Source organism: Bacillus rossius, chromosome 11 (assembly GCF_032445375.1).
Source record: "Bacillus rossius redtenbacheri isolate Brsri chromosome 11, Brsri_v3, whole genome shotgun sequence".
NCBI classification, from domain to species: Eukaryota; Metazoa; Arthropoda; class Insecta; order Phasmatodea; family Bacillidae; genus Bacillus; species Bacillus rossius.
The window spans coordinates 30,704,842-30,717,802 of NC_086338.1; the positions used below are offsets into that span (position 1 = coordinate 30,704,842).

Sequence of the window (12,961 nt, forward strand, 5' to 3'; positions counted from 1 at the left end):
CTTTTATAAAAATAAAAACAATGTTAATAAAATTTTCTGTTTTAAAAACAAAATTCGACTAAACTTAAAACTATAAAATCTTGTCTCTAATAATGGAACACTATCTGTTAGTTCATAGTTTTTTATTTTCTTAAAAAAAATTTAAGTTTTTAACAAAAGTTTGGTACACCTTACCCCACCTTTCCTTTTTTCTTGTTGTCACAGAGTAAAATAATTATCTTTTGGTTTGCTTGAATAATTTTAATTTTATTTGTCCAGAATCTAAAAAAAAAAATATATCAAAAATGGTACCAAACAACATTAAAAATACAATTGTTCACATATTGCAATTATGCCCTAAAAAAGAGCATATGGAATGCCTGAAAACTGAGATGCACTTATTCTCAAGATTTTTGCTTCATTAAACTAGATAGCAAAATGTGACCGTGCTAGAATTGCAATCTAGCAAACATCCAAGATCAATGTTGATAATGATTTTTCTATAATCACAAATGGATAGTGCTTTGCATATGTGGAATTTGTTATCTCTATAAGTTAGTTTTAGTTTTATGTTGGCCATATTATAACTGTGGGTAGCTAGCTATTAACTACATATGTTAATTTTCCAGAAAGTATTTTTGGTTACATTTTCCAGCAATTTACTGCAAAAATTTCTTAACACTTTTACTTTTACAGAAGCACACAAATAAATTTTACCAATGTTTTTATACAAAAACAGAACAACTAAAACATTTTTATCTTTCTTTAGCACCTAATGGCTCACTTAACATTTGAGAGGTGGGTAGAACAAAATAATTTTTTTTCTAAACAGTACCTACCAACCTGCAAAAAATAAATTATTGTATAACCTACATCAACCTATCATCAATTACGTAAATCTATGATGGTAATGGAGAGGGAAAAAAAAATAATGTTATATTTTTCCAGAAAATTTTCCTCTGAAAATTTTCCCACGTTTATCTACTAATATAAAGGTATCGAAAGGAGAAGTGTTGCCAAAATTATAAGAAAAAAGGAACTAGAATTATTTACGATGTATTTCTGTGTGTTTGACATTTCAGATTTACAATTTCTCTAGTTTTATTGTATAATTTTTTTTTTCTTTCAGTTTGCAAGTTTGTTGTGGTCCAACTTCATGTCTTTGTTTCAGTTTTGAATGAAAATTTGGTTAAGTTCTTAATGGATAGAGATGATTTGCACATGGAGCAAGACTCTATGCTGGTGGATATAGAGGACCTCACTCGCTACTTGTAAGTAAAGAGTGATTCATTAAAAAAAAAAAACATGTACAGTAGAACACTGTTAGAATGTTCCTGCTATAAGAAAATATTTTTAAAGTCCTAACATTTCTCCATAAAAACAATGTTTTATATTTCCTGCATGCAATGTTTCACAAATAGTGCATTTCCTGCCTATAATGTTTCTTTTGTAAATTACAATAAATGCAAAAAAAATTTGAAAAAACTAACTATTCCAACACTTAACTTATCTGTGAAGTTTAAAATGTTAAAGGTTTACTTTATACTTCACGTGAGTTTTAATTTTTCAATCACTGCTATACCATATATGTAGATTGTTCGAATAGGATTGCATGGAAAAACAAAATGCAAGTGTACCATAACACTAGTGCTACATATTAGTGCTAGCTAACGCTGTGTATTCAATATATTGAAGGTAAATAACGTTTTCAGTTAACATGTCTTTTGGTACCCGTGTCTTGAAGGGAAAAAAATTACTAATCCTTCCATTCCTTGCCATTCTAGTGTTCAGATGTGCATACGTAGTCCTACAATGCCTTATTTTGCCAACTATTCCGCAGTGGCAAGAAAAAACAAAGTTTTTTTCTGTTGCTGATAAAGAGTTTAATTTATTTCATTGTCATCTTTACAAATCTTGAATCATTTTACATAAACGTGGCCAGGGCTAGATTTTAAGGAATATTTTAACCTGCCCAACGGACAGGTGTAATCGAAAATTTGCCTGTCCGCCATCCAATTTGCCTGTCCGCTGTTTCACCCACATTAAAAAAATTTCAAAGTCGCTGAAAAAGTGAGAAAAAAGGATTTTTGCTATATTTTGCACCTATTTTTATCATACCCTTAACATCCTTATTTAATCATCATTTTCAGACGAGTCACTGTCTGAGTCACTGCACGAATTACTTGGCTGATTCTGTCTTGAACATCTTCGATAAGGAGGCTGAAAGGGTCGACGTTTTCTCTGAACATTATGATACCAGAGGTTTATTGCTGGTGCTGGATCAAACTCACTTTCAGCCATTATTGTTTATTTATAGATATTGTCAAAGACGTTTTATTTGCGGTCACGGTCGCATAAATGTTATTAATCACCTCTGCTGCATTAGTGCGTGCGAATAACCTTGGCGTCACAAGTTGCACCTGTCCACCGGACAGTTGACTTTTTTATATTGCCTGCCCGGACGAGATTTTGCCTGTCCCGGGCAGGCGGACAGGTGCTAAAATCGAGCCCTGAACGTGGCTGTGTGTTTTTAAAGACAAATAAAATAGAAGGATGATGAAGTTGAAAATTTGTTGCCCCTTGGTCAAGAAAAATCAAGCTTTGAGTGTATACATAAGTGGTTTTAAATTTAAATTTGTTTATATAGCTTAATAAGTCAATTGGTAAAATTTCAAACACTGACAAGGGCTAAATTGATTTGTCCTGCTAATAACCTTTTATTGTGTATTTTTATTTCCTTACATTTCCTTGAGAAAAAAAACATAACAGGGTTCAACTGAATAATGTTGGTTTAAAAAATATTTATCACTAGGTGTACAGATCTGGGCCAGTATATACACATACAAATACATATGTGCTGTTGTAAGTGCAGGCATGTGTATTTCTAAGTACGTTAAAAACAAATTTTTGTTTCCAAAAATTATTAATTTTAATTTTAAATCAGTCTGGCAGAAACTGTGTACACCTGCTCCTCGAAGTAACGCTGATTGATTTGCACAGTTTTAAGTAACGGCGTCAATAAATTACAGCATAATGTGAAGTCGCGTGGTCATAGATTCCAAGTAGCGCTTTCTTCTTTTACATGAATTTTTATTTCCGTACACGCACAATGGAAACAGCACTTGTGTAGCAATAAGTACAATTAAATGAATTAATAATGTGATGAATAAACAAAAAATATTTTTCTCTTTTCTTAATTGCTGTTCGATTCCTTCATTGCGAAATTATAACCGACAGTGGCACGAGTGTTACAACCAGCGTTTATATTATGCCATCCTGTACATCAGCAGCAGCATCTCTGGAGAGAAAAGCCAGAAGTTTTCAGGGCTAGTTTACCTCGCACCTTCTAGGATGCGCTAGTGGCAAATCAGAGCAGTCACACATTTAGTAAACAAAACATTCGGGGATCGCGTTAACAGGTTAAATAAATTATCTAATAATATAAAACATTTAGTTTATAATTTTTTTTTATTTATTAGAAAATATATCTCCGTACTAATAAAATTATTATTTTGAAACTCTGGAAATTTTGTTAAAGCATCTTAAGAATGTTTCAGCCCAACCCCTATTATGTTCACAATGCTGTCAGTGGATTTTTTAAAATTTAATTTTAGATAGTTTAATCTCTGATTGTTACTTAATGTTTATTTAAATGTGCTTCAAATGTATTTACCACATACATATTAGTAATGTAAATTGATTTTAACGTGTGTTTGTCGGCAAACACACGTACCTGATTGGAAAATTAATTTTTTTGATTAACATACACTCATATGAAAAAAAACATTTGATTATCGCTGTTTTGATAAGTGCTCTGTTTTTCTGGAATGAATTAGGACTTTATTTTGAGGGGCAGGTGTACTGTATTGTATAGAGTTAATAACAGCCCATTACTCTGCACACTACAATCTAAGGATGAGACAAGCTATAGTTAAGCTCTTATAAAGCTCACAAACCATTTTGGTTTTTTTAATTTTGTGTTTACAACTATTGTTTATATATTATACTATTCCTGTAAACTTATCACTATAAATCATTTGCAGTGTATGTTTCATCACAAATTTTATCACCAGAAATTTACCAGCATTAAAATATGATGCAAGTGTTCAAGTTGTGATCACTTGCAAGACATTTTACAGCTTGCAACTAATGTTTAGTAGATATTAGGTGACAAAATTAGTGTCCAAACACCAAATCCAAAATGGCTATCATGATGAACCTACAGGAATAGCTTTTAAATAAAATAAAATTTTCATAAAAAATTAACTAACCTACGTGTGTGAGGCTGCAAAACAAAAAATCAATTTTAAGCTCAATCTCACATACATTAGAAATGTATTTTTTTTTTGAGTCTCAAATTTAAATTGTATATACACAATTATTAGAAATCCAATATCTGAATTCAGGTGTATTATATAGAACAAATTCCTGCAATTAGTTTTAAGTGTTATTATTAGGTCCATGGCTACATAGTAACAGGCTTTCTCTGTGCAATGTTAATGTATGTCTGTCATGTCGTTTAAATACATCATTCGATTTTATACTAACTCGGTATGAATTTATTGTCAATTTCTTTCACTATTTTCATTGATTATTATTATTATTTATTATTATTATTAGGGATGGGCCAGGCAGACCTTTGAAACCTCAAACTATTTGAAACATTTGGGATTCAAGGGAAATGATTGTAAGAAAAATGCTGGATGAAAATTCAACACTTTCAAATCTGAAGTTTACTATGTATGTATGTCTGTGTTTTCCTTTGTACCTATCATATTACTATTCCCAAATTATTGTATTTTAAATATGTAATTAAATTTTAAAAAATTATGATTTAAATTGATTCAGGAAACTTAGTTTTTGGAAGGTTGAGATATTTAATATTTTTTTGTTATACATTATTTTATTTTTGACTCTTGAGATCTGTATTTGGATTTAACAGGTAGATTTGTAACAATGTTTGTGATTCATATTTAAGATTTGGAGTCGAGAAAATTAGGATTTGACTCAAAACTTTACTTACCGTGTTTACCTGAATAACCAGCGCACAATTTTTCGTAAAATGTGTGTTGGAAAAGAATGGTGTGATGCTTTTATTACATCCTTGACAAAGCCACATGGCAACACTGCATAGCACAAGTTCCATCAGGCTCCAAGGTTTATTAACAGCTATTACTTAATGGCCGATGGACATCTTGCACTTGGTTTTGATCATCTACAGTTTCTGGAAAAACCTATAAATATGAAAACGTCTGAGGTAATGGGAAATTTTGCTGCGGGATGAAAATACATTGTTATGTAAAGTTGTATAATATGTGACGGGAAGAATTTTTTTTTTTTTTTCATTTTGAGTGATGTATTGCAATAAAAATTTTTTTTGAAAGGTTTGGTTCAAGGCTTATTCTAAACAAATATAATTGGTTATGGTCAAAATATTTGAGGGCACGGTTTATTCAGGTAAATACCATTTTATTATTGCACTGTCCCTTTTAAAGGCCAACCATAATGTAGCAGCGTGTGATTTGAAATTAGTAAGTAGTGATAGTACTTAAGGAGGCCAATGGAATGGGTTTCAGTGGCGCAAAGGAGCAGACGGCGAAGGAGCCCAGAGAGACGCATATGCCAACGCACAACAACAACCACCACCACCCGTTCCTCTCGTTGACAAAGCCCAGGATAAACAGGATAGCGAGCCTCGTCAAAAAGTAACCATCGTCCGCCGTAGCAGCGGGACGTTCCACAAATGATACATTTATGTGTTTCCTGGTCGCCAACACGCCGGACTGGCACCATGCTGCTGACTTCTCGATGTTGGCGACCGTTTGTCGGTTCGTGTTCACTAACCTGTTACCCCCCTCCTCCCCAGTTGTTTAAGTGACGCTCCTCACGCCAATGCAGTGGCGGAACAGAGGTATTAATTATGTGCTGCGTTTCTGCCGATTGTTCGCGTGAAAGTGATTGCTGTGGAAAAACGAGTGTATGAAGAAAGAAAAAAAATTGTTTTGCAGTTTAAAAACAAAAAAGACAAATTTGAGGAGTTTTTAGTGTTACTGCAAATTTTTTTTTCCAGCTGATAGTTTATGACTTTCATATGGAAGTCAGCACCCTTGTGAGGCTAAATCATTTGGTGGTAACACTGATGTACATACTATATACATATATCTGTAAGATGTATATTGTATCTCATATTCCTTTGTGTACAAGTCACTCTGGAAAAAACTGTCTGTGTTTTTGGCCGCTTGGTATGTCAATAATGTGATCTGATGTCACTCTTCAGGAGCTTTGCAACAAAAAAAATTGTTCATACATAGCTGCATTTACGCAAGTTTTTCCATAAGTGTTTCAAAATCCTTTTAAAGTAATACATAATTCACTTTTTTTTTATGTATACTCTTGCCATGGATAAAATATGGATTGGTCAGAAATGAAAACCCAAGGATCTCCTACTGGGTCATTTATTATGTACATTTATGGTATCTTAAGCGGGACATTGTTATAGAACAAGTAATTGCTTACTACAGATCAGCAGATGATAGTTTTCAGCTTGTGAGCGGTAGAGCTTTGGAAGTTTTGAGACTGCAAATTAAGTGAGAATGTATTTTGAAATTGTTAAAATATGTTTTTAATGCTGTGTAATGTTCCTTACGTTATTTCATAATGTTAAAGTTTTAGTTTAATCTGCATTCACATAGTTTCCCTACAGCAAAAAAAAAAATTGAATTTATTATTCAGAAAGGTGCCTTGTAAAGCACACACATTTATTACATCTGCTGCCTTTGTTCGTACAGCTATAAAGTGCTTATCTAAAAAAAAACCTTAACAACACTGTGTTGCAGTATAAAGCAAATATCACGTACTACCATGATGTCAAAGCAATGATAACAGGTATCTAAGAGGGTTTTGAGCGGTATATGATGCAAGTAAGTGTCCATGAAATTTACCAGGAGAGAAGTGACTAGGGTTGATGATATATTTAAAACATAACTGAACTTCGCCCATTGTATTTCATTTGATTTCTTGACATATAAAAAACTAAATAAATATACAATGTATAACTAGTATCAGTATCTGTTGTGAATTATTCCTTTGAACTTAAATTTCAGTTATGTTATGAATAGATTTTTCTGCTTGAAATTGGTTCATTCATCATGTGCAAATTAGCTTATGGCATGTTTGTATTTTACTACTGTATGAAGAAAATATTTATAAATAGAACATTATAAATTATTTAAATGTTTGGGCTAAAGTATTGCCAGCATAGTTATATGTTGAAACTATTATTTTAAATACATATTTTTGTTAATATTATTTAAAATTTAGTGCAACAGTTAGTGAGTGAGTGTAGTAAACACTCAGAAGCTTGGTTGATTTGAACGTTGCTGATATTTGTTTAGGATTGTGGTGAGAAGATTGCTAGAGAATGTCCCTTTCACCCAATTCCAGTCTTATACAGCTTGGGTAAAAGTGATTTTGGACATCATTTTTTCACTTTAAAAAATTTCAAGTGAGCATTGATAATTAATATGCCATTCTTAAATTGTACCCTGAACTTTGTGAGGAATGATTAATATTTCATGTGTTTCAAATTGATGGTCTATTTTTAAATTACCTTGTGTGAATTTTAACACAATATTTTTTAAAAAATAACTATTTAAGACTTTGCCATTCATTATCCTAAATACTATGTATTTGTAGATTTAAATAAAAGAATACGATGGAACCTAATTAGAGTACTTTTTTTTAAGAATTTCTTACTTAAAAGTTATGCATAATATATAAAGCAATTCCTGTTATTACCAAAGAAACCTGAAAATAATAAAAACTGAACAAATCAGAAACTTGCTCTCCTTGAAAGTACAATTTGTGATATGGCATCTCATATCTCGTGGTACAGATATATTTCAGATACCTACAAGATAATGTATATTTAGTAGTAGTACTTTCATTATTAAGTACCAACACAGTGTTTTTTTTTAAATACTTTGAGAATTCACTGTAATAAATAACATTTTTTTATGGTCTGTTGTAATCATTGGAGATTTGTGGTAAACCATATTTTAATGAATGGATCCACTAAATCATTTACCATCATGTATTATACTTTTACCATCCTTCATGCCTAATAAATTAGACAGAACCTGCATGGCTCTCACTGTGAAATCACATGTCTAATTGCATGACGTTTGTGTATTGCATACTAATATACATTGTAAGGTACTATTGAAATCATTTCAATTCTTGACTCACAAATGAAAAATATTAAGACACAGAAGACTCTTGGTTTAAATAAAAAATAAAAAGCGCATGCCTAGATTTAGAGCTAATAATGATTTAAGACATCAAACCCTAATCCTAAGAATTTCTAAAATTTTTTTAATTGTTAGTAAATTTGTACTCCAAGTAAATAATTACTCTCGTGTAGAATGTGCTCATGACTTATGCTGCATTCATTAAATCAATAATTCTCATATATGAAGCTCTATTTTATTTTAACTACATAAAAATCTTTTTTGTCACATTACACAGAAGTGAATGGGTCTTTTCATACAGATGCAACAGATTTATTGTTATTATTATTATTATTAGTAGATAATATTATTTGCTTTAGTGAAACAAATATTTAGGTATTGCTTATTAATTTGTCTTTTTCACTCGTTAGTAATTTTTTTCAAAGGCAAAGAGAGCAAAGTTTTTCAAATTTGATTTTCCACCATAATTTCCAAGAATTAAGGGAAAACTTTTTTTGGTCCCCAAGTGATCATTTGATCAAGAACCTTTATGTGTGACTTGATTTTCATAGCATGTGTGCTGGTTCTAGTACTGAGTACTGTTTTAGCTACTACACATTGATTTAAATGATTAAAAATAATGTTGATCCAAGTCAGTTAATAGTACTGCTCAATAAGTTACTAGCTGGTGCACTCTGTTACAACTGTAAATGAAAGTGAGCATATGCTTACAAATGAGAAATCTTGCACACAAATAGAATTCATTAATTACATTTTGAAATTATTACTTGGTTGTTGGCTTTTGTAAGTTATGATCAAGTCCATAAATATTTTGTTATTCTTCTTCACACTATTATGTTAAAGACATGGCCAGAAACAAAATTAATAATAAAATATTTATAAGTAATCAGAACTGTTTATTTGTGTTTGAATGGTTAATTGTTAAGGGTTTTGTGACTTTCAAAAAACCCAGAAATATTATTCTGTAAATTTGAGGTAAAATTTTTGTATCTGTATTACTATTATTGTATTATACCAAACCTACTTACTATCTTCACTGCGCAAGTATAACACTGCAGCTATAATAGCCACCGAGGCCCCATTGAAATACTATACGTTTTGTATGTAATCTGGTATTTTTAAACATATTACTCTTTTTGGAATACAATTCACTGAATGTATAGAATGCACTTAATATTATAGAATAATACTCAGTTATAACATGTTATGAGCAGATATTATTCTTTATGTACTTTAAAAGTATTACACCTATATAATTCATTGGTCTGGGAATCAGGTTGCAGTTCATACTCATGTGTATTGTTTTTCGCTAATTAAGAAAGATGTAATGAAAATTGTACGTTTCTTTTATAGAATTTTGTTTTGCAAATTACCGTATCTTAAATCTAAAACTATATATTTCTAATTGGTTGTTTTGAAATTTATGTCTTTGCAGTCTAAAATTCTTGTGCAGAAATTCAAGGACTCTTATTCATTTTGTAACAAATTATGTTTTGTTGGCAAATGAAGATATAAATATGACAAGGTAGGAAATTAAAGTTTAATTATTCTTCTGGGGACATACTATTTGTAAAGTAATGTGTGTTCAGCATTTTATTTAATAAGTTAAGTTTGTACTAATGCTAGTTCTATTCCTGAGAGGTAATCTTTCGGAGTGTATCCATTCAGAATACGTGCTTCAGATTTATGTACATAGACACTTTTTTCTAATTCCTACCCAAAGATATGCTTGGGATAAACAATGATGACATTTATCAAAGAGCCAGGAGTTTGGATACTTTGATACGCTGATAGGTACCTGTCGGTACTACGCCGAATCAATAGTATCGAGTTAGAAGGAAGTCCTTAGCATTTTACCCCACATACTGTTGTGTCTTAACTGTTGCTCAGCTTGACTTGTTGAAAAAGAAAGTATTATAATTGATCCCAAAAGAGTTGAAATGCTATTCTTTTATTTTTTTTCAATAAAAAGCATAAAAATTTGTGGAACTTTTAACGCAATAAATTTTTTGGTGTAGTGTTATTTTTAATGTACACAGCATATTAAACAATATTTGTTTTTCATCAAAATAATTGTGTATGTAAATATCAATATTATGTTGAAACATTATTGAGTATTGAAATTATGGTATTGTTTAAACCTCACCTTGTAGCAAGGAAAGATTATGTAATAAGGTTAGATAGATTTTTAGACAATGCGTTTTGCCAAGGAAATGCGTAACAAAGAATACCTTTTCTAAAGTCGTCACGTTAGGCCACTTGAAAGACTTTACTTTAGTTAGTAATTGGCAGCGGAATGTTCGCAGGACGGCTAGTAGGGATGTGATTGGACCAGGGGGCTGGCTCGTCACGCCGGGGGCCAGAGCGGGGGAGGCCAAGCACTAGGGAGTTCACCCTTCAAGACGTTTGGCGACAACAGCTTTTTATTTTCTTGGTCTTGTGTCAAAAGTTTGAGATTAGTGTCAACTTTAAAAAAAAAAGAGGTGTAGTTTACAAGGCCCTTACGGCATTGTTTCGGTTCATATTGTTGGCTTTGCCATAACACCATTCTAACTCAGCAGCTAATGATTGAAATTATTTCAGTTCTAGTAATTGCTGAATATTACAGAAGAATTTTCAGTTCAACTTTATCACTTAAGTAGAATTAGTGTCAGTCTCATATCGAGAAGCTTCCACAAAAATTTGTTTTGGTAAAATGATAATAACTATCAGACAAATAATAAAATTATTGCAATTTGGTTAGTTTCGAGTTAAATGGAAAATTATGAATGCACTGTAAACTCTGTAGGTTATTTTTCATGCATATACGAAAGGATTTTCCTGGAGTAACGGAGGAGATCCTTTTAAAAATATTGTTAACAAACTAAGATTAAGAGAAACCAGTTATAATTAATTTTTTTTTTTTTAACACAGATGATTGGAGGAAATAATTTTAGCACACAGGGGATGAAGTATTTTGTAATCAAGGGGTGTTATCAAATAGCTATTTGAGTGACTGCTGCCTGAGTAAGTATACTTTGGCCAAAGGAAAAAAAATCACTAATAGATTGATAAAAAAAAAAGTGAGATTTATTTTATAAACTGAAAGTTTATCTCCCTAATAATACCCTCTGGCATCAACAGACCAGTAACAATTTGCACTGTTGCTCAACCATGACTGTTTTAGTCTTACATTTAATATTTAATTTCCCTTTAGGTTTGTTTTAAAACATGGGAGTTTTAGGCTAACAATTAAAAATATTAAATAGAAATGGCTGCAGTAGTTTGGGAGTTATCATACAAACATTGCAGACACACAAATTTTCTTTAAAAATGCAATTTATTTTTAGTATAAAAAGTATCTTTAAAGTACTTAGCGGGAAAATAAAATCAGAGACAACTTCCTCATTCTTTGCTATGTATATTTATTTTTTAACCATCTGAATTAAATGTATATTAGGTATTTTAAGAGTTTCACAAATTTTGCAAATGAAAATTGTCATTGTAACTTACATAACATGTACTGTAAAAACAAATTTTTAAGGTATTGTTTAGTGTTTTGTCTGAAAAACTTTCAGTAATAAGTTAAATTTTTTTTTTTACTTTTGTGACCTCACGATCATTTTGTATTGTATTCATCAAGTCCGTGATGGTTTCTTGGCATGGTAAATGGTGAACTGTCTGAATTGTAATGGAGCATTGAACTGTTGCCTAACATGCAGACTGTAGTTCAGATGTGTGAAGTGATGTCATATCATACTCAGTTAGCACAGGTGTGTATTATTTGTATTAATGATCCAGCTGTGTGTCAGTGAGGTGTTCATGAGAGACAGTGGATCTCGTAGTGTCTGTATAAAGTGTACACACACAGTAGGGCAGTGTGTACCTTGCTACTTCCCGTTTGTAAAGGCAAGCAAAAACATTAACTGTGAACACACAGTCTTTAACGATACTCCAAGGGCCGATGCTACCCATTGTACAAAGTCATGAAGTTAATCATTTACTATGGTTAAATGATGACTTTACATTACAAGCAACTTCCCCAACTTAGATATAGTAAAGTATTGTTTATTACATTCCTAAAGTCAACTCACCAATGACAGCTTTATTTTGTTATTCACGTGAAACGTCTGTGTAACATGCTGTGTAGCATTTTGATGTTTGAGTAAAAACATGAAAAAAATATATATATATATAAATGGAAGACTGAGGAAACTTCGCACAGAAGAAATTAATGTTGGGACGATTGGCTATCCTTGTATTAGCCGCAGCTTTATTGCAAATATTGTGATATTTGTTTGTAAATGAAATAAATTTTGTTTGCTTCATTTCGATTGCTGGTTTCACTTACCTAGTGGTCGCAGCATGGAAAATGTTAGCTTTAAGTGTTAATGTTGACAGGGTGACTCGATTGGCTCAAAGTGTTTGTGTAACCGCCCTGTTGCTTTATTCCAGCAACACCACGGTCAACAATCTGTCCCCAAGGAGGGTCAAACTTCACGCGGGTGGCACGATCCCACCGCACGCGACAGTACAAAATATAGTTCCCCTTTTTATTCCGCAAGTGTGAGAGGCTTTAAAACTAAACAATGTAAGAGCAGGATTCAAATTCTTTAATTCTGTCATGGCTGTTACTGAGTAGCATGATTTAAACTAACTCCTAAGAACATTAAACTATAACTCAATATTTACATTTTACATTAAATTCACTTGATTGGCCAAACATAATATTAAATGAAAGGTCCTTGAGTCTG

At 31.7% G+C, this 12,961-nt stretch overlaps 1 protein-coding gene across 1 annotated transcript in view; it reads left to right on the top strand.

Annotated features, from left to right (window-relative positions):
* Positions 1–12,541, top strand: part of LOC134536754 (schwannomin-interacting protein 1) — a 257,366-nt gene extending 244,825 nt beyond the window's left edge. Inside the window, exons 11-12 of the mRNA XM_063376662.1 lie at positions 1,151–1,250; positions 5,556–12,541. Coding sequence (XP_063232732.1) covers positions 1,151–1,250; positions 5,556–5,688 — 233 coding nt within the window. The 3' untranslated portion in view covers positions 5,689–12,541. The remainder of the gene's footprint in view (positions 1–1,150; positions 1,251–5,555) is intronic.
* The last annotated feature ends 420 nt before the right edge of the window (positions 12,542–12,961 follow it).